Source organism: Arachis ipaensis, chromosome B2 (assembly GCF_059453495.1).
Source record: "Arachis ipaensis isolate K30076 ecotype BB chromosome B2, ASM5945349v1, whole genome shotgun sequence".
Classification (NCBI taxonomy): domain Eukaryota; kingdom Viridiplantae; phylum Streptophyta; class Magnoliopsida; order Fabales; family Fabaceae; genus Arachis; species Arachis ipaensis.
In genome coordinates, this window is record NC_142437.1 from 117825969 (window position 1) to 117847927 (window position 21959).

The following is a 21959-nucleotide window of genomic DNA, read 5'->3' on the forward strand; positions in this document are numbered from 1 at the left end:
CAATATGGAAAACTTAAGTGGAGTCGATTTTATGTGAAATTGATAGTTGAGAGTCATTAAATAAAAATTTAGTCAAATCAGTCAAATCATCTAACGGCTTTCAATTATTAACTTTACGTGATGAGTTTTCACCTAACAATTATTAACTTTACGTGATGAGTTTTCACCTAACAATATAGGCATATCTTAGAAGAAATAGAGTAATGCCATTCTCCATAAAAAATGTCTCTTTTAAAACCATCCATTAAAAGAAGCCCAATTTCGTAAGACAAATCAGGTCTTTGTTAAATATATAATTTCTATTGAAGAAGATACATAATCTCAATTGTGTTTTAGTAAAACATACTTAGATGCATTGTACAAAATAAACTACTAGAAAGTTCAAGACATGCGTCAAATTAAAGCCCAAATCCTTTTATTTCTTAGAGCTATCTTCTGATAATAATATTCAACACCTATTTTACAGGTAGAAACTAAAATTCAATTATTAAGTTTCAGTTGGGCATGCATGGCATGGCATATATATAGGAGGCACTTAATTGGTTGCATTATTATTATTATTGTCTAGAATTAAGCCACTTTGTGAATGATTTAAGCAAGGTTGCGAGAACCGGACCGGTCAATGAACCGGTGAGGTCACTGGTTTAATGGTTCACTGGTTCGACTGGGGTTCAACCGGGGTTCAACCGGTTTAATTAAATATTAAATAAAATTATTAAAAAACTTAAAATAATCTAAAGTATATAAATTCAATAATTTCTAACTTAATAAAATTTAATATTTCACATAATAAATTATCCATTACTTAATATTAGAAGTTCCCAAACAACTTCAAACATCAAAGTTTATAACTAAACAAAAAATAAAACGTACATAATGACAAACCCATAATGTTCTACGTTCAAAAGATACAATTACTAGCAAGTTTTCAACTAATCAAAGATGCAACTCATCAAAAATCATAATTATTCCAAGCTGGATCGGATTTACCTCTGGATGAACCAGTTTGAGAATCTTGTGGCTGTGGGTTACTTTGTGATTGTTCCATCTATAACAATCAGAAAACCAAAGACCAGAAAACTTCGGACAACCATGAAGCAGGTAACAGAAGCAGGTAACACAAGCAGCAATGCAGAAGCAGGTAACACAAGCAGCAAACAGAAGCAGGTAACACAAGCAGCAAACAGAAGCAGGTAACACAAGCAGCAATGCAAAACAGAAGCAGGTAACAGAAGCAGCAATGCAAAACAGGCGAGCACAGAACAAGATCAGAACAGGCGAGCACAGATCAAGGGGGCTCAGAAACAAGGGGGGCTCAAAAACAAGATCAGAACAGGCGAGCACAGAACAAGATCAGAACAGGCGAGCACAGATCAAGATCCAAAATCAAGCATAGAATAGGCGAGCACAGAACAAGATCAGAACCTCAGAAAATCAAACTCATGAAGCATAGCTGAAAGAAGTAAAGAACAGAGTCTTACCTATTTCGGAAGGAGGCGAGCTCGGCCGGTGGTCGTTGGCTGCTGTCGATGGTTGTGGGTGGCGACGAGGAGGCGGGCTCGGCCGGTGGTGGTAGCTGTTGCTGTCGATGGTTGTGGGTGGCGACGAGGAGGCGGGCTCGGCCAGTGGTGGTCGCGGGCTCGGCTATGGCCTTGATGGCTGTGGGTGGCGGGTGGCTATGGACGCTGGCGCGCTGTGGGTGGCCGGTGGCTATGGACGCTGGCGCCGATTCTGGGGAAGAAAGGGAACTGGGGATTGGGGAAGAAAGCCAGAAAGGGGAAGAAAGGGGGGGGGAGTATCAGATTAGGGTTAGGCGAACGTTATTCTGTTTTCTTTTTTTTTTTTTTAAAATGCCAAAACGACGTCGTTTGGCATATGAATTTGGAAACTATTGAACCGCTAAAAAACCGGACGGTTCTTCCGGTTCGCCGGTTCGACCGATTTTTTAGCCGGTTTTTTGCCAGGCGGTTATTAGCGTCACTCGGACCGGTTAAGTGACCGGTTCCCGGTTTTTCCGGTTGAACCAGCCGGTCCGGTCCGGTTTTCAGAACCATGGATTTAAGAGTTCTTTGGTCAGCCATGTAATGCTTTTGACTTCTGAGTGAATTCAAACAAATTTGATCACGTAAAATCTGGCTAGTTTCTTGGATTCTCTTCGGTAATTAGTTTTTTGGTGGATTGACAATTTTGTCCTTCATTTCTTGGCCATAGAAGAAGGCAAGTGATTTTCTTGTAGACTTTTTTGTTCACAAATCACAATAGCTTTGTGCAAGCAACTCTTATATATAAATTCCATTTGATTGAGCCTTAAAAGAAATAATAATAAAATAAAATAATTAGAACCCGTGACCTTTTAATAAAACGTAATGCTCATTTTAATAATTTTACACAATTAAAAAAATAATTGCTTAAAAAAATGAATATAAAATAAAAATTAAACAAATATAAAAACAATATATAATTAAATATTGTAGATTATATATATATAAGTAGAAGTGGTTTGGCATTTTGGCCTAATAATAACTAAGTTGTTCTCCATTCCTTAAGTAATTTAGTAATTAATTCTAAAAACAGCGACAAATAGGTAAAAAAAATTATATTTTTTGTTTTGATCAGTGTGATGATGTGGTTATTCACTCTCATTACAAAGTCGTTTTCTTCCTAAAAATCTCAAGAGACATTTGTAGCTCCTGAATTCGTTTGTAGAAACTCTGATCTCAAGAAAAAAACTGCTCATTTTCTTGGTAAATATGTTATTTAGAGATGCTTTCAAGATCCATCAAGATCTCTACCTATTCAACAATGTGAGTTATTAAATGGAGATGAATTTGGATGCTGGAGTATACTCCGAGAGCTAAATAAAACACTACTCCATGATAGTAAACGATAGAGAGAGATTGAATAGATTGTTGATTCAATGGACAAATCAGAATCTCCTCAGAAAATAAAAATATGCTGCACCCTTATTACAGATCTCTCATGCATTCTCCAAATTAAACACACAGTCAAGGTCAAAATGTGTATCCACTTAAAGAATCTCTTCTCCTTTTACATTGCCATAGCTATAGCCTTATAAAATAAATAAAGGAAAAACTTACATGAGCTTGAAAATTGGCAGAGTATATAAGTGAAGCAATATAACGTTTGAAGCTAAAACTCATGCTGTTATGTACTTTTGTTGCCTTTATTAGCCACCTTGAGAAAGCATCAATAGTTCTTGCATCAGATCTATAATTTCTGTGTGTGTGAAGTAAATTCAAAAAAAGTAGTTGGCCATGTAAAATCTAGATACACTCTTGGATTCTCATTGTTGATAAGTTCTTTTGGAGCAATCACCACTTTGCATTTACACTTTAAAAGAAAACAAGTGATGTTCTCCTCTGCATGCAACTCTTGTAAATTCCATTAGATAGAACCTGAAAAAAAAAAAAAATCAAAACTACGTTATAATTTCATCAATTTCATGGCATAAGCCTTAAGAAATAAGCTATACATATCATTTCATCAATTTTATGAGAACATACACGAAATATTATGTTTATGCATGAACTTTTCGATCAAATAATTGATTGGATATAAAAATTTTCTCCAAAACTCTCATATCCCATCAAATAATACTAAACAAAGATAAATCTAAATAACATATCTAAAAGATTCATATTTTGACAACAATTTGATATTATCTTTATCCATACCATTGATGTCTCACCAAATATTCATAACAATATAAATGCATATCCATGTTTTGGTCTTACACTAACATTAACACATACTTAGTCACACTCACAGACTCACTTTATGAATTCCTATATTTCACTACTTGGGTTAAACTTAAACCCAGAAAATAAAGCCTGTTGTAACTTGATCTTTATGAATTACATAGTTAAAAAAAGAGGTGAGTTGATAATATGACTCAATTCTTAAAGTCAAATAAAATATTTAATACAATATAAATATTGATAATTTATTTTTATTATAAAATCATTTTTCTTCACATCTCTAAAATATTTACTGCCAATTTTCTTAACTTACTCCCAAAAGTTCCATGATATAAATAAAAAAAAAAATTCACTAGATAACATCTTTAAATGAAGATAATATTGTGAATTCTTAGAGTCAAATATATCAAATTATCTAATAATTCATAATATTATCTTTATATAAAAATATTATCATAAGAATATTAAAAAAAAAAGATTGCCCATTACTTTACAATAATTTTGATTGAAAGTCCTATACCAAATAAAAATGAGACAAATATTTTATATTGGAAAAAGCTTGGTTAGGACCATTTTATTTTACTTTACCCAATTTATTATTTTACCTTGGTGGATATTTATGAAAAATTATTATTATTATTATTAGAAAATATCACGGCTGCTTCTCAATACTTCTGCATGCTTTGTCTCCTTTTTTTTTTGGACATATGCAAATTTGTCTTCTTCTCAATTGGAGAAAATATACAACAGTAGACACAAGAAGACCCAAAACAAAAAAGGAGAGAGAGAGAGAGAGTTGAACTTGAATCTGGTGCCGATCCAACGATCCTAAATAATGGTGATGAATCATGAATGTGCTACACTGCTACTCCAATCTTGTTTTCACTTTGTTGATAAGGACATAAAGCAAAAAGATTAAGGTACAATTATTAGTCACTGGGCCATGTATTAGACCAATAAATGGTTCAAAAGGCACATATTATCTTTTGAATTTTAAGCACTTCCAATTTTTGTGCCTTTGATCATGTGAGGCTTCTCTTTCTATCAATAATTGGAGTTGTGTCTTGTGTGTATGCAGCGGGTGTGTTTTAATTTTTTGGTTCATCAAATATTAATTTTTTATTTTAGTTTTTACTAAGAAAAATTATTTTCGTAAAGTAAAACTTACATAAATAAATATTTTGTTTACCTAGTTTTAAATTGTTCCGCTTGGTCAAAAGAATAAGATGCCCTAATAAGTGAAAATAAAAACTATTAATACCAAAAAATGAAAAATAAAAACTATTAGCGCAGTTTTTCTTTAATTATTTTTGCTGCATATTTCAGTGATATATTTTTGGTTGAGAGTAGCGAATATTGTAAATACCCCAAATATATAAAATTACTATTTTTCCCTTTAAAATATATCTTATACAGTTACAATACAATAATAGAAAAAATATCGTGCCTGGAAATTAATAACATCTTTTAGCCCTGCACTTTCTTTTTCGTCCATCATATATACTTTAGCTTTAACACCATCTTGTACCTTTGCATACTTCATTTACAAAAAAAAAAAAAAAAAAGAACTTTTGCCTTTGTTATCTCACTCATCATAACACAACTTCTAACTTGTCCTCTCTCTTGATGAGTTTGTTGCCCGGAACAATAGTCATCAAGAAATAATTAAAGGTTTGTTTATACATACAAATTAAAGATTTGTTTCTTTGTTGTTTATGTCTGTATTAATGATTCTTTGGAATTAATCAAGTAACTAGATAGTTACAAAAGAAAACGAACTTTATTCGGATAATTCATCTGTGTAGTGGCTTTATACATGAACTCTACTTAAAAGTTTCATATAAAGCAACGTATAGGTTTATAATAAGCAAAAGTAGTGGCCTTTAATATTAACAAATTTTGGTAAACTCATTTGACTTGAGAATGAATTTTGCAGGGCTGAAGCTTGAAAATACTTTTGAGTATTGAAAAAGGGGAAGAAAATGTGAGGGGGGGAGACGCAACTGGAGGATAAAAAAAGATGTAGAACCAACAACGGAGTTAGCTGCTGAACGATAAGAAGTGCCTCATTACTACTATTAGTAATTTGTTTTGCTCTCAAGGTATGGTCCTAAAGTGCTACCTGTGTTGTTATTTTTTTCTTTTTTCTTTTTTGGTTGGAATCGATGACTGAGATGAACATGTAAATGTTTACGAAAGGGAAATTAAATTTCTTCTAAGGACTCTTAATAAGATTAGTTAATTAATAATAAGTGTAATTTATATTTAAATTATTATTGTAAAGGGTATACTTAAATTATTATTGGAGTTAGCTGATTTAAAATTTTTAGCATTTGTTCTTAAAAAAAATAATTTAACCCATTACATCTACTACAAAATGAGTTTTTACAGAACAGGAGTTTGGATTTGTGAAAAAATTAAAGAAGGTATGAGCAGGGACGCAACTAGAGAAGAAAAATGTAGAATTGCAGTTGGTTGCTCACGATTTTACCTCTCACTTAAGGACTAAGGTAGAGTACATTCTATATTTATTAATTAATTATATATATATCTAAACATACATATATATATATATATATATATATATATATTAAGAATAAAATAGGTGAAAATTTAGTTGTTTTCAAGTGAAGTTGATAATTAAAAATAATTAAATTACAAGTTTTTAGATATTAACTTCACATGAAATTTGAGCACGGGTAGCGAGTACCCGATTACTCATTCGAACCCGAACCGAACCAATTAAATTAGTCCTGAAACCAACGGTAATCGGGTCCAACCCGAACCAAACTAATGACTTATGTTAGTGATTGGTTTGGATATCAGTTTTGGGGGTACGGAACCCGAACCAACCCGCGAACCTGATCATATATTAATTAAATAAAAAATATATATGATTTTTCCATTAGATAATGATTATTCATTATTAATATGTTTGGATTTTAATGAGTTTAATTTTTAATGTATTTGGTGTTTAATATTTTTGGATTATTTCTATTGATATTACATGTTTATTGTACTTGTTGAATTTTTAAGATAAAAATTTGGTTTTTTTTTATGAATTTCAAAGTCATCGGGTATCCAATTATCCGAACCGAACCAATCCGTTCTTAATCGGTTTGGTTTGGTTCGGGTATATATACAAAAAAATGCAAATCTAAACCAAACCGAACCAATTACATTTTGATCGGTTCGGTTCTAATTTTACCATAAATTCGAACCAAACCGACCCATGCTCACCCCTACGTGAAAATAACTGTACGTGAGTCTTCATTAATAATATATTATTTTTAACAATAGATAATTTAAATACTAACAAATCTTACTAAAAAATAAGGTGAAAACTCACGTAAATCGACTTCACGTGAAGTTGATACCTGAGAGGCCGTTAGATAAAAATTTAGTCAAATCAGTCAAATCATCTAACAACTCTCAGGTATCAACTTCACGTGAAGTCGACTTCACCTGAGTTTCCACTAAAAAATAAAATTAAAATTATTCGCATAAAAAATAAATTATTATCGATAAAATTACTTAAATACTAAAAATTATAAAAAAAATAAATTATCCTTTTTTTTAAACCTTAATTTCGTTCCAAAATCTATTTCATTCTTAATCAATCTCCTCCTCCCACCATAATCATCGCCTTTTTCAAATCCCATGAGATCCAATCTTCTATTGTTCATTCAATTTTGTGTGTGAGAAAGAGAGAGAGTTACATGATAGAGAACTTTAAAACTCTTTATCTTCCACCATCACTCAACTAGCCTCTCTTATATCGCAGTCCCAAACTGAAAGTGACTCTTGCAAATTTTAAAAAATGCTTTTGGTTCTATCTTCTCTTCGTATGAAAGAAAGAATAGAGTATTGGCTAGATCCTCGTATTAATATATATTTTTCCTTCTTTTTTTTATGTGAAGGCTTCTTTGATTGTTTTTTTTCCATAGAGAATAAGAAAATCCATTAGATCTTAACAATTTGCCACTGATAACTACAAAAAAGAAAACGGTAACGAAAGGGGGTTGAGGGAGGGATCAAGGAGTGGGGTTGGGTTAGGAATGAATGAATTTGGGAATGAAAATAGCGTTAGAAGAAAGGTAATTTAAATTTTGTTTATAACATTTTTGGCATTTAAGTATTTTTGTTGACTGAAATATATTTTGTATAGATACAACTTTAATTTTGTTTTTTTATGATTAAATTTGTTAACGTTGAAATTATTCGTGGTCAGAAACGGTAATTTAATTTTAAACCTAATAACATATACACATTGTCACGGCCTTGGATACACTCCAACGCTACCGTGTCGGCACTCGGACTTACTCAACATCTTGAGCTAAGACCAAGTCAGCCTAACTCTCAATACTTAGCAAGAAAGTTAAGAATATAAGAGAACACAAGAGAAAGGAAGCTTTGGTGGAAGAACACTTTATTGCTCAAGTGTGTTTACAAATGATTCACACACATATAACTCTAACTTTCACCCCTATTTATAGCCATCCACCTCCTCAATGGATGGTTAGGATTAAATCTAATCAACGGTCTAGATTAATCATCTAGAACCTTCTTTACAAATATCCATCATACCACAACTCTCTAAATACTTCTAGATTCTTCCATACTACTCTTTATACTCACATATACAACCACACTCTTCTAGAATACTCTATGGCCTTCTAGAGTATTCTAGAACCTTTTAGAGTATTCCGGGACCTTCTAGGACATTCTAGAACGTTTCGGAACCATCTAGAGCATTATCAAATACTCTAGAAAACTCTACAAACACTGTTAAATTTAACCTTCTAAAATTTACCGTGACATTCTCCCCCACCTAATGCGCAGACGTCCTCGTCGCGTTCTGTTCATGATAGCGCTGTAGGTGTTCTTGGAATTGCCACAGATCTTCGCGAGTTTCCCAGCTAGCTTCGGTTATCGGGAGCCATTTCCACTTGATCTCTCATTTGAGGCCAATAATAAGAAGATTCAATGAGTGCCAAGATCCTTTGCTGACCTTGGTGACCAGCCCACTTGGTGTCGTGGCATTCCCTCACTAATTTTCTTCTTAGATTTTCCCATTTAGGGACGTATAGTCTTCTCCCTTTAGTGTAGAGAAGGTCGTTTTCTAACAAAAATCTTTTGGTCTTACCTTCTCTAGCCAACTCCACCAACTTCTTGGCTAATGGATCGTGATGCAACCCTTCCTTGATGGTCTGCACAATATCTCCTCCAACCATAGAAATGGCCGTCAATTCAGCCTTGCGACTCAACGCATCTGCTACCACATTAGTCTTACCTGACTTGTATTCAAACTCAAAATCAAACTCAGCCAATAAGTCTTGCCATCTAGCTTGTTTGGGGCTTAACTTCTTTTGAGTTTGGAAGTAACTTGTAGCCACATTGTCTGTCTTGATGATGAAGTGTGAACCAAGCAAGTAGTGACGCCAAGTTCTCAAACAATGCACTACCGCGGTCATCTCCTTCTCTTGGACGGTGTATCGCCTCTCTGTATCATTCAACTTGCGACTCTCAAAGGCAATCGGATGTCCTTCTTGCATTAGAACCCCTCCAATGGCATAGTCAGAAGCATCAGTGTGGACTTCAAATACCTTTGAGTAGTCGGATAGTGCTAGTACTGGACCTTCTGTGATAGCAGCCTTCAACTCATCAAAGGCCTTTTGACACTCCTTTGACCATTCCCAAGTGTGGTTCTTCTTGAGAAGATCAGTTAATGGTGCAGTCTTGGCGGAATATCCCTTGATAAACCTCCGATAGTAATTAGCCAACCCAAGGAATGACCTCAATTCAGATACATTGTTTGGCGGCTTCCACTCTTTGATAGCCTTTACCTTTCCTTGATCCATGCAGAGAATTCCACCTTTAATGATGTGTCCCAAGAAGTGGACTTCGTCCCTTGCAAAGGAACACTTTTCCTTCTTCACATATAGGTTGTTCTCTCGCAAGATCTTGAACACGGTTTGTAAGTGTTCTACATGTTCCTCCAAAGTATTGCTATAGACAACAATGTCATCCAAGTAGACCACTACAAACCGATCAAGGTAAGGTCGAAAAATCTCGTTCATCAAGGTACAGAAGTTCGCAGGAGCATTGGTCAAGCCAAAAGGCATCACCAACCACTCATACGATCCATACCTCGTGACACACGTGGTCTTAGGTTCATCACCATCGGCAATTCTCACTTGGTGATATCCTGACCTCAAATCTAGCTTTGAGAACCACTTAGCTCTACCAAGTTGATCAAACAAATCGGCTATCAAAGGAATGGGGTATTTGTTCTTGATGGTTACCTTGTTAAGTGCTCGATAGTCGATACATAGTCTTAATGAACCATCATGCTTCTTTTGGAACAAGACTGGTGCGCCATAAGGTGCCTTCGATGGACGGATGAACCCAGCATCTAGCAAATCCTTGAGTTGCTTCTTCAACTCATCGAGTTCTGGCGGTGCCATCCTATAAGGTGTTGAGGCGGGCGGCTTTGCTCCTAACTCCAATTCAATCTTGTGGTCCACTTTCCTCCTAGGGGGTAGTTGTTTTGGCAACTCGGGAGGCATCACATCCTTATTTTCTTCAAGGACTTCCTTGATTTTTGGAGGGACGTCTTCTCTTTCAGATGTTGACTCCTCTTGTAATAGAGCCAAATATGTAATCCCTCCCTTCTTGAACCTTTTCTTGAGTTGCATAGCAGAGAGTATCGGTGGTCCTCCAACTTTAGAGACTGTAGGGACCATGCATGGAGACCCTTTCTCCATGACACATACTACGTCGTAGTATAGCATAGGTATTATATTTGCCTTCCTTTGCAAATCGAGCCCGATGACTATTTTAAAATCATCCATGGGTGCTACTAAGAAATCTACAAGGCCCTTCCAAGAACCAAGAGTCATCTCAACCCCTTTTGCTACTCCCTTAAGGGGTTCACCCTTGGTGTTCACGGGTTTGAACCAGCCATTCCTTTCAGTGATCTTCAACCCAAGCCTCTTTGTTTCATCAGGCGTGATGAAGTTGTGTGTAGCACCAGTGTCGATCATAGCCATGACGGGTTTTTCATTGATAAAGGCTTTGACATACATCAAGCCTTTCTTTTCTGTAGTGCTTGCCTCTTTGCCCTTCACAGCATTCATGTGTTGGATAGATCCAACACATTCAGTTACTTGAGTTTGAGCTTCTCGTTCCTCGGCGATAGATGCCAAAGTCCCTAGCTTGGGACAATCCTTCATTTGGTGTGGTCCCTTGCACACGAAGCATCCTCCTTTGGGCATGAAAGCCTTTTTCTTTTCTTCGTACTCTTTCTTTGAAGAGTATTTTCCTTCCTTCTTGGTTGAGAAACTCTTTCCCTTGTCTCCCCCACCTTTAGTAGAATTAGGCTTGGAGGATGACTTGGGTTTAGAGTCTCCCCTATGATACTCAATGAGTGATTCGGCCACCACGATGGCCTCATCGACATCCTTAACATTCCTTCTTTGTAGTTCTTGCTTTACCCAAGGTTGGAGTCCATCAATGAAGAAGAACAATGCATCCTCTGATGCTAAGTTGGGAATTTGAAGCGTGAGAGTAGTGAACTCCTTTACGTAGTCGCTAATCGTACTCTTGTGCTTCAACTCCCTCAACTTCTTCCTTGCTTCATAAACCACATTCTCAGGGAAGAATTGTCTTTTCAACTCCCTTTTAAAATCTTCCCATGTGGCTATGTTGCAAGTACCCTTTTCCATATCTACGCACTTTCTTCTCCACCACAAAGTAGCATTATCAGAAAGGTAGAGAGCTGCAGTGCGTACCTTTATTGCTTCTTCGACCACCCCTTGGCCTTCGAAGTACCTCTCCATTTGCCATAGGAAGTTCTCCACCTCGCGAGCGTCCCTTACGCCCTTGAACTCTTTTGGCTTGGGAAGATCAATCTTTGTCGTCTCCCTTATAATGGTTGGTCGAGATTTTGCCTCCTCGAACCAAACTCGAACTTCCTCAAATATCTTTAAGGAATTCTCAAGCTTCTCTTCGATTTGGAGCATGCTTTCTTTGAAAGCATCTAGTTCTCCTAACACGTGAGCCTCGAGGGTCTCCTTGTCATGTTCTATCCTTTGGAAGTGCTCATCCATAGAGGATAGAACATTTTCCAACATAGAAACTCTTTCTTCTAAGAAGTTAGAGTCCTTACCTCTAGGCTCACTTGAAGAACGGACCTTCTTGCCTCTCCATTGAGAAAGAATAGTATCCCTTCCCCTTTGAGACTCAACATGCTCCATGGTGATACTAGAAGCCATTCCCACAAGCGACTTGTGCTCCCTCTCGAACCTTGCTCTGATACCAAAATTGTCACGGCCTTGGACACACTGCAACGCTACCGTGCCGGCACTCGGACTTACTCAACCTCTTGAGCTAAGACCAAGTCAGCCTAACCCTCAATACTTAGCAAGAAAGCTAAGAATATAAGAGAACACAAGAGAAATGAAGCTTTGGTGGAAGAACACTTTATTGCTCAAGTGTGTTTACAAATGATTCACACACATATAACTCTAACTTTCACCCCTATTTATAGCCATCCACCTCCTCAATGGATGGTTAGGATTAAATCTAATCAACGGTCTAGATTAATCATCTAGAACCTTCTTTACAAATATCCATCATACCACAACTCTCTAAATACTTCTAGATTCTTCCATACTACTCTTTATACTCACATATACAACCACACTCTTCTAGAATACTCTATGGCCTTCTAGAGTATTCTAGAACCTTCTAGAGTATTCCGGGACCTTCTAGGACATTCTAGAACGTTCCGGAACCATCTAGAGCATTATCAAATACTCTAGAAAACTCTACAAACACTGTTAAATTTAACCTTCTAAAATTTACCGTGACAACATGCTGCCTAATTTTTATGATAGGTTCTTTTTTAATTGTTTAAGTTCAGTTTGGATAAATTTTTTAAATAAGTTCTTTTGAAAAGAGGGTTTAAACTATAAGAATTTTTATTAGTAGCAATTTAAGTTATTTTTTATTTGGATTTTTAGTTATAAAATTACTTATTTTAAAGATAACGTTTCGATAAATGATTCAAAAAATACAATTTTTTTTTATACAAAGAGAATGAATATTAAAATAACGATGATAATAAATACCTTTTAATATTAAATGTTGATTTTACTTAACTTAATCACTGGTCTTTTATATCACACATAATATTAAATACAAATTTAATAATAAAAATAGAGTGGTAGAACGATAAAAAAATTCTTGAAAAAAACATATGCAATAGGTGATTTAGATAAAATATTGTGTAAAAATAGTGGTAAAAAATTTAGCAGATGAAACTTTTTGTGAAAATAGTTGTAGAAGATCAATACTTTTAATAGATAGAACATTGTATAAAAATAATGGTAGAAGGCCAATATTTTAAGCAAAAAAAAAAAAAAAATTGCAATAAACTAATGACCGTGCATAGGTCTGGCTCATGTGTGTAGCGCACCTTTAGCCCCAGGTCCGATCCGCTAGCCCACAATCACCCATTGTCCCACTAAATCTCTATGCTCTCTTATGATAAAAGAGGCGACCTTTGACTTCTGTAGAAAATAGAATTGACGCTAGTTAAACACTACTTTAAAAAATTTACAAATTTAAAACTCAAGATTCGTTGTAGTTTTAAATTAAAATTTAACACTTTTTAAAATATAGTTTAGAACGTCATAATTCAAATTAAATATCAAAAGTTTAATCTCAGATCATTCTTCTTAAAAATCATAATTAAGTGTTCAATTATTAACTACGAAAAAAAATTTGAATCACAATTAACAATTGAAATAACAAAAAATTAAAGAGCAATGCAATATCTAAACGGCAAGAGAAATTATACTAAAAGTAATTAAAACAATTAACTAGTAAATGAAAACAAATTTAAATGCTAAAAAAATTTTGGTAAGAATTGAAGATTAAAGATCACTATCCTTATTACTAACCACAACATAAAAATTACAAAAAGTAAATCTAATTCGTTAACCTTTATAAATTGAGAAAATGCAATTAGGCTTAACTAATCCTAATTCACCTAACTAACTTACTAATTGAATTAGTAAAAGATTAGCAATGAAAGTAAGATTAATTAATATCTCTAAATTATCAATTAACTTGGACATTAATAATTCAATGTCACCTAAATTTTTAACCCCAAACTAAGAAAGAGAAAATCTACTTTATAAATAATTCAAGCAATTTATCAAATACTTGGTGTACATAAACATAAAATATCATAAATTGCAAGAATAATAAAATCGGGTAAAGTATATTTTTTGTCCCTGAAGTTTGACAAAAGTTTCAAAAATATCCTTAAGTTTTATTTTGTTTCAATTTTGTCTCAAAAGTTTTTGATTTGCATTAAATATATCCCTAAGAGCTAATTTTTCAAAAAATTTAAGACCAATTCAACAACAATTTCATAAGAACAACCCTAAACACAAGAAAATCAAGCATAATTTTCATGCAATATTGTTAGATTGATCTTAAATTTTTTAAAAATTTAGCCGTCGAGGGTATATTTGATACAAATCGAAAACTTCTGTGACAAAATTGAAACAAAATAAAACTTAGGGATATTTTTAAAACTTTTGCCAAACTTCAAGGACAAAAAATATACTTTACCCTAATAAAATCTATAACTACTAAATTCAAGCAAGCAACAATAACATTTTGAGTAAGCAAGAATAAAACATGAAACATCAAATTACATTAATAAAAAATTGAAAATTCAACAAGAGTTCATAATTAAAATAATAAGATGAAGAAACTAACAAAAATATTTTAAGTAAAGTAGTGTGTGAGAACAAGAAAATAAAAGCAAACTACATCTAAACAAAATTAAAACCTAAAACTACAAAAAATAAATAAATAAAATTCTAGAGATTCTAGAGAGAAGGAGATTCTCTCTATAATTCCACTAAAAACCTAAGAAAGTGTAAAAAATGAGTAAGTGTATAGGTGTTTTCTTTTTCCTCTTCATTTTGGCTTCAAAATACATAAGAAAATAGCTATTGGGAGCCTTTGGAAATCCCATAATACGAGGATGCACGTGTTTCATTAACTCATTAACACGTGTTTTATTAACTCAGCACGTGAAAATTTTTTGCGCACACGAGGTTTTATGGCTTACATGAAAGGCTCAACTAAGAGAGAAATGATTTCCTACGCGATAAATTCGCCCACGCGAGAAATAGCTGCTTGTGCGAGATCTTCGCGCACGCGAAGAAAGACTGCACACGTGAGCATTCTGAAAATTTTCTTTTTTAATTGCTTTCTGAATTTGCTTCTTCGTTCTATTTTTTTCGATTATTTAAGACCATTGATGTAACTTAATCGTAAAAGCTTAAAGAAAATTTATCACAATATCAAATAACATAAAAAAAATTAAGAGATTAATAATTAAGAATATAAAAAATATATATTTTCAAAAAACTCATTAATTGAGCTGAAATTGTGTAAAGATAAACTCTATATTTTTTAGGATAAAATGGAGTTTGTCAAAAATCTCATTGAAGTCACCAATAGTTAACCAACGGAAAACGCAAGGGTTGAAAAAACTTTTCAAAAACTCCCAAGCCTTATCATGCTTACTCCAAATCGAACTAGCATCGACTTCATCACATGCCTACTTTATCATGTCTTGAGCAAATTCAATACTTATCACCTGAGAATAGGATCGTTAAAATGGGCCAAACTCATCGGATCAATTCGTTTACCTATTTAAATGGGTGGACTTTGTCTCTAAAATTAAGTCCGTTTAAATTTCGGGCTAAACAGGCTGAGTCCAATTAACACTTAAAAAATGGTGGGTTCAACGGATTAGCCCGCGGGCTAAACGAGTGGCACGTTTAATTTTTTTTATATTATCTGAAAATCCGACCCATCAACTAAAAAAATATTATCTTTTAAAGATTTTTGACCTAAAAATAATATTTTTTGTCAAAATATTTTTTACAAAATAAAATAAAAAGATAAACGGCCTGGCCCGTTTAACCCACGGGTTGACCATAAATGGTCCAAGTTAAAAATTTATAACCCGCGAATAAAACGGACTTAAACGATCTAACCCATTTAACTTACAAATTTAATAGACTGGACTTAAATGGATCGGGTTAACCCGTTTAACAGCTCTACCTAAAAATGGATCGCCAACACAATACAACATATTCTCAGCCAAATAAAAAGGACCAAAATTCCACCTCTAGGACCTTTAGCCTCTTTAATATGGACTGGAGTATAGCCTAATATGTGCCAAAATAAAGACAATGAGTTTCTAATATAATAAAAAAAGTTATGCTAGATAACCAATAATTTTTTTGAACAACATGAACAAAATACAATAAAATACATTACATCTCTAAATTATCCACCTAAATTTTAATATTAGAATAACCATTTACACACTTACTAAAATGAACATTTGATATATTTATTGTTTACATTGTTCACCAATATTATTGATTATCTATACTTTTTCTAATAAAAATATGAAAAAGTATAGGTAGATAATGAAAATACTAAACAATATAAACAATGGATATATCGATGTTGATTTCAGTAGATGTGCAGATAGTTATTCTAATATTAAAATTTAGATGAGTAAGTTGGAGACGTAATATATTTTAATTTGATTGATAATTGTTCATGTTATTCAAGAAAATGATTAGTTACCTAACATTGCTGAAAACTTTCTACCAATTGTTTAATATGAACACGAGCTAGTTTATTAGTAACTCCTCTCACATTCCAAACTATAACATTTGAGCAATGCATAAACCTCATCCCCTCAAGGATTACCCGTTAACCGTTGAGGATGACTCTTTATCATTCGGATTACCACCACCACCAATAAATAGCTAATGCTCCTTCGCAACAACTCACTAGATACTGCATACCCCTTTGCCGGTGATCCTCGAAGGGACCTCGAGATGGCGTCTTAATTTTTGCTGAACTCAGCACACCTTCTGGATGATGCATCATGGTTCCTCCCCTAATGATAGAATCGCGATGGATTGACCCGAGTATATGTTTCCTCGCTGGCGCTAATGAACTTGAGGCAGTCACAGTAAAGGACACCTCCTTGCCCTTTGTGGATGTAGAACTTGAAACCTTTACCCTGTCCAAACTTATTGCACTTGTTTTTGTGAAAAATCATAGTACACCCTTGCCATGATGATTTTGCATGGGATGAGACATTTCATGTACCTTCGCTATCTTCTCACCAACGGAAATCCTATTTTCTACCATGCCAAAACCAAAGGCCCTTTGGGGAGTAGAAGACTTAAGTATCGTCTCTTGGGAGGGGATCTCCCCTTCTTCAGCCACATCTTAAGTTGTAGGGGGGATCTTCATGATTCTTCTGAGTTACACTTTTAAACAGACAATCATGTACTGTGTGTTCATAACATTTTACATGCATTACAAATTAAATGGAGACTTTTGTATTCAGCATCATAAAACTATCCATCTACTTCAATTTTTCAAGTGATAGGCACCCTTAAGATCGATTTGAATACACATCCTTCATACTTCCCCCTCTCCGTTGATTTGGTCAGCAGATTAACCTTGATTGGGGTACCCACCACCGCCAATGCGATCCAAAGCATGGCTTTCTTATGGTAGTACCATATTCTTAGACCTTGGATCCTAATCCAAACAAGGGTCGATTCAAAAGTTTTCTCACAAGGGCAGAACTCTGGCGTCCATAGTTTCATAGCCTTGTAACAACCTGCTATTATCCATGGACTTCCAAGAACTACATTTGTAGCTCTCTATCTTCAATCAGGTCAAATTTAATTAAGAAATACCTTTATTTACCCCAAAACATCCTAAACACACTTTTAAATAGATTTTTTTTGTTAACCATAATAGAAAGACTCAAATCCGTAACCTCTCACAAGAGTATGGGAAGACTATTAGCTACTTTTGAATAGATTTTTTTTTATCGAAGATAGGAAGATGCGAATTCGCAACCTCTCAGGTGAGTATGGGAAGAATATGCGCTATAATTCGTTGGCTACTTTTAAATAGATTACTCTACATCTTCACTGTTAATGTTATTTTTTATTAATAAGTATAAATTGAGTAATAAAAACTAATTTATCATCTCCTTTCGTACTTATTAGTCATTCTTTCTTATATTTAATATATAAATCAACTTTTATTTTATCCTTCTTTTTTATCTCTTCTTAACATAATCTCGTATATCTTTTAATTATTTTTTTTTCATTTTTACTAATATTTTATACAAATATTTAAAAAAATATGGTTGATAACTATAATCTTTTTTTAGTATGCTAAACATGTGTATTATATGATAAATTTCATAAAATACTATAATATATGATATTCATCTTATTCTTTTCTCTATATTCTTACTAATCTTTTATTCAAATATTTGGAGAATCTGATTGGTGACCACAGTTTTTTTTAGTTTGCTAAATATATGTGTTAGATAATAAATTTCCTAAAACACTAGAATATATGATATTCTTTATATTTTTCTGTTAGTTTTTTTAATTTTTGATCTAATTATTTTTATTAGTTATATATTGTTTTTGTCACTTATATTTTTTAAATATCATTTAGTTATAATAATATTATTAAAGATATATTATATTATTATGATTTATAAAAAATAAAATTAAAAATTAAATATTAATTTCAAATATTAAAATATTATATTTATACATATGTTATCTAATAGTTTCATTTTTATACTATAATCTTCAAATATAACCTGAAAAAGACAAAAACAAATTTGAATTGAATTTTTTTATTGTATTATTCTTAGTCCTTGTATTTTTACAAATAAAAATGAACCAATATATATGAACAAAGGTACTAAGAACATGTGGATTCGTTTCTTTACAGCATGTTCTTCGTTTCTTTACAGGATGGAGGTATATTGGTAGAAAATTCAAAATAATGGGGAACCTTGTGTGTAAACCGTTGGAAAAAGTGGTCGACTTACTCCTGGAAGCGAGTATTCGCCAGCTTGATTATATTATCAATTATGAAGATCATGTTAAGAATATAAAAGAACTCGATGATAAGCTTGAGAAGAATGAGCTAACGGTGAAGCACCTTGTTGACACTGCAAAAAACAATGCAGAAGAAATCACACCAACTACTGAAGGCTGGCTTAAGGAGGTGTCGGAAAAGAGGGAAGAAAGTAAGGAGTTTCACGATGACAAAATCCTCAGATCCAAGACAAGTTGCTTTAGCGGAGGGTGTTCTAGTGGGGCTCTGCCTTTCTTGTGGCACAGGCGTCAACTTGGCAGGAAAGCAAAGAAGATATTGGCACCCAATATTGACAATCTAAATAAGGAATTTTCCAAAGTTACAAAAGCAATTTCTGGTGGTCCAAAAGTTCTAAAGATTGCGGATAGCAATCTGTGTGGTGGTAGCTATCATGAGTTTGAATCGAGAAAGGGTATAATCGACAAGATTATGGAGAAATTAAAAGATTCGAGGGTGAGGATGGTTGGGGTGCATGGGCCTAGTGGTGTGGGCAAGACTTCTCTGCTCTACAAAATTGCAGAGCAAGCTACTTGCAATACAATACTGTTTGACAAGGTGGCCTGGGCAACTGTAAAGAAAGATCCAGACCTTCGAAAAGTTCAGCAAGATATCGCCGACCATTTAGGATTGACTTTTGCAAATGAAGGTGACGATAGGCGAGCAGCTCGTTTGAGAGATGTGTTGACGCAGAAGAATACCCTTGTGATCCTTGATGACCTTTGGGATGAACTGGACTTGAACAAGATAGGGATTCCATTTGATGATGACAATGTCTCAAGTGACGTGATGCACAATCAAAGAAAGGAGGCAACAGAGCAAAGAGTGAAAAATGAAAATTCTCCTGGCAACACCAAGGGATGCAAGATTTTGGTCACTTCAAGATTTGAAGAAGTTTTGCGTGTTAAAATGAATGTTAAGTCAACTTTCCTTGTGACAAAATTAAATCCTGGCGAAGCTTCAGCATTGTTTACGAGGGTGGTTGGAATACCAAATGAAAATCCCGAGTTATCCGATATGCTTGACAAGTATTGTGCAGGGTTACCCATGCTTGTTCTTATACTCGGAAAGTCGTTAAGAAATAAGAGCGAGTCGGAGTTAAAAGATGAACTACAAAGACTCGGAAACCAAGAACCAAATGAAGCAAGAGAGGACATGGAGAATTACGTGAAGAAGAATTATGATCATCTAGCAAGTGAGGAGCTCAAGTTTATTTTGCTAGTCTCTGCTCAAATAAGTCATCAATCACTAATTGCAGACTTGGTGAAGTATTGTTATGGCTTGGGCATACTTAAAGGTGTCCACACACTGAGGGAAGCTCACGACAGAATATCCAAATCATCAATCAACAAGTTAAAAGATTCAGGGTTGATGTTGGATTGTAATTCTATTGATCATTTCGGGATGCATGATATAGTTCGAGATGCTGCTCTATCCATAGCGTGCAAGGAGCGCAAGGTATTTATCTCGAGAAATGAAAAACTAGATTTTTGGCCTGACAAGAAGCAACTTCAGAGGCTTACTGGAATTCATCTATACAAGAGTCATATCATGGTTGAACTCCCAAAAGTTTTGAACTGTCCTCAACTCAAATTCTTCCACATCGACAATGATGATCCAAGTTTGCAAATACCAGACAGATTTTTTGAAAGAATGGAAGATCTCAGAGTATTAGTATTATCAGGAATCCATCTATCAAATCTGCCATCTTCAATTGAATGCTTAGCAAACCTCAGAATGCTTTGCTTGGAGAAATGCACTCTTGGTAACTTGTCAATTATAAATAAACTAAAAAATTTAAGAATTCTTAGCCTTTCAGGATCTAGAATTGAAGATTGGCTAACAGAGTTAGAGTGCTTATGCAAGTTACAGTTGCTAGACATTAGTGACTGTTTTATAAACAGATTTACCCGACCTCTTGCTTTATCGAGCTTCACCAGTTTGGAGGAACTGCATATAAGAAACAGCTTGACAAAACTGGATGTGGAGAAAGAAGTAAGTCATAGTCAAATTTCAATTCTTTCTGAGGTAAAACATTTGCATGAATTGAATACTATAGATGTTTGCATCCCCAATGCTGAGTTTTTGCCAACAGACTTGTTCTTTCACGAGTTGAATGATTACAAGATTGTGATTGGAGACTTTGAGACACTTTCGACTGGGGATTTCAAGATGCCCAACAAATATGAAACTTCAAGATCATTGGCACTGCAGCTAGAACCTGAAATGGATATTCACTCTCTCAAAGGAGTTAAGTTGTTATTCAAAGGAGTGGAGAATTTGCTATTGGGAGATCTGCATGGAGTTCAAAATGCATTTTATGAGCTAAATTTGGATGGATTTCCATATTTGAAACACTTGTCGATAGTAAATAACAAAGACATTGAATATATTGTGAATTCAATGGAGTTGTCACAACCTCAAGATGTGTTTCCCAATTTAGAGTTTCTTAGCCTCTTCAACCTAACTAACATAAAGAAGATATGTTGTAGTCCTGTTACAGATTCATCATTCTCTAGACTAAAGACAATCAAAGTGAAAATGTGCCCCCAATTGAAGAGCATATTCTTCCTTTTCATTGTTAAATTTCTTACTAGTCTAGAAACAATTGATGTCTCTAAATGTGATTCTTTAGAGGCAATTGTTAGAGAGGAAGGAGAAGGATCCAACAATAAGGTTGAGTTTCACAAGTTATGCTCTTTGGCACTACAAGATTTACCATCATTTGTCAGTTTTTACAATATCAATGACAGGGAAATTGTCCCAGCAACGGATGAGCAGAGTGCCACAACTTCATTTTCTCTCTTTAATGAAAATGTATGGCTTTCTTCCAACTTATAGTAATATGTATTTATCATTTTAAGACCTATGATTTCAAATAGAGTAACAGAGTTTGTATTTGGTTCTTTCCTGCAGGTGGAAATTCCAAACTTAGAAACTTTGAAGTTGTTTTCAATCAAGATTCACAAGATATGGAGCAATCCACCTTCAAGTAGTTGGTTTCATAACTTAATAAAGTTGACTATGGAAGACTGTTGTAACTTGACATATTTATGTTCATTGTCTGTGGCTTGCAATCTCAATAAATTAAAAAGCATTTCTATAAGTAGGTGTCCATTGATGGAAAAGTTATTCATCACAGAAGGAAAAAAGAATGAGTATGCAAAGGTGCGTGAGATAATGATAAAGTTTGTA

General features: G+C 34.1%; 2 protein-coding genes and 1 long non-coding RNA gene across 6 annotated transcripts in view; 1 reads left to right on the forward strand and 2 right to left on the reverse strand.

The window, feature by feature from the left end:
* Positions 1-780: 780 nt before the first annotated feature.
* LOC110269064 (uncharacterized) lies at positions 781-1770 on the reverse strand. The gene is made up of 2 exons (XR_002358034.2): positions 1482-1770; positions 781-1048 (listed from the first exon to the last, which is right to left on the reverse strand). It is a non-coding gene; the product is annotated as an uncharacterized LOC110269064 (long non-coding RNA).
* Positions 1771-5137: 3367 nt separating this feature from the next.
* The window catches only part of LOC107627869 (uncharacterized), a 29504-nt gene continuing 12682 nt past the window's right edge, over positions 5138-21959 (forward strand). For 2 of the 4 annotated variants that reach the window (XM_088503988.1, XM_088503991.1), the window contains exons 1-5: positions 5138-5390; positions 5656-5821; positions 6111-6229; positions 18640-21581; positions 21681-21932. In XM_088503988.1, coding sequence (XP_088360114.1) covers positions 18672-21581; positions 21681-21932 — 3162 coding nt within the window. In that variant the 5' untranslated portion in view covers positions 5138-5390; positions 5656-5821; positions 6111-6229; positions 18640-18671. Of the gene's footprint in view, positions 5391-5655; positions 5822-6110; positions 6230-18617; positions 21582-21680; positions 21933-21959 lie in introns of those variants that run through there. The other 2 variants (XM_088503989.1, XM_088503990.1) reach the window with 2 other exon arrangements.
* On the reverse strand, positions 8528-12139 carry LOC148575359 (uncharacterized). The gene has a single exon (XM_088503992.1). The coding sequence runs from the start codon at positions 11993-11995 to the stop codon at positions 8639-8641; it is 3357 nt and encodes a 1118-aa protein (XP_088360118.1). The 5' UTR covers positions 11996-12139; the 3' UTR covers positions 8528-8638.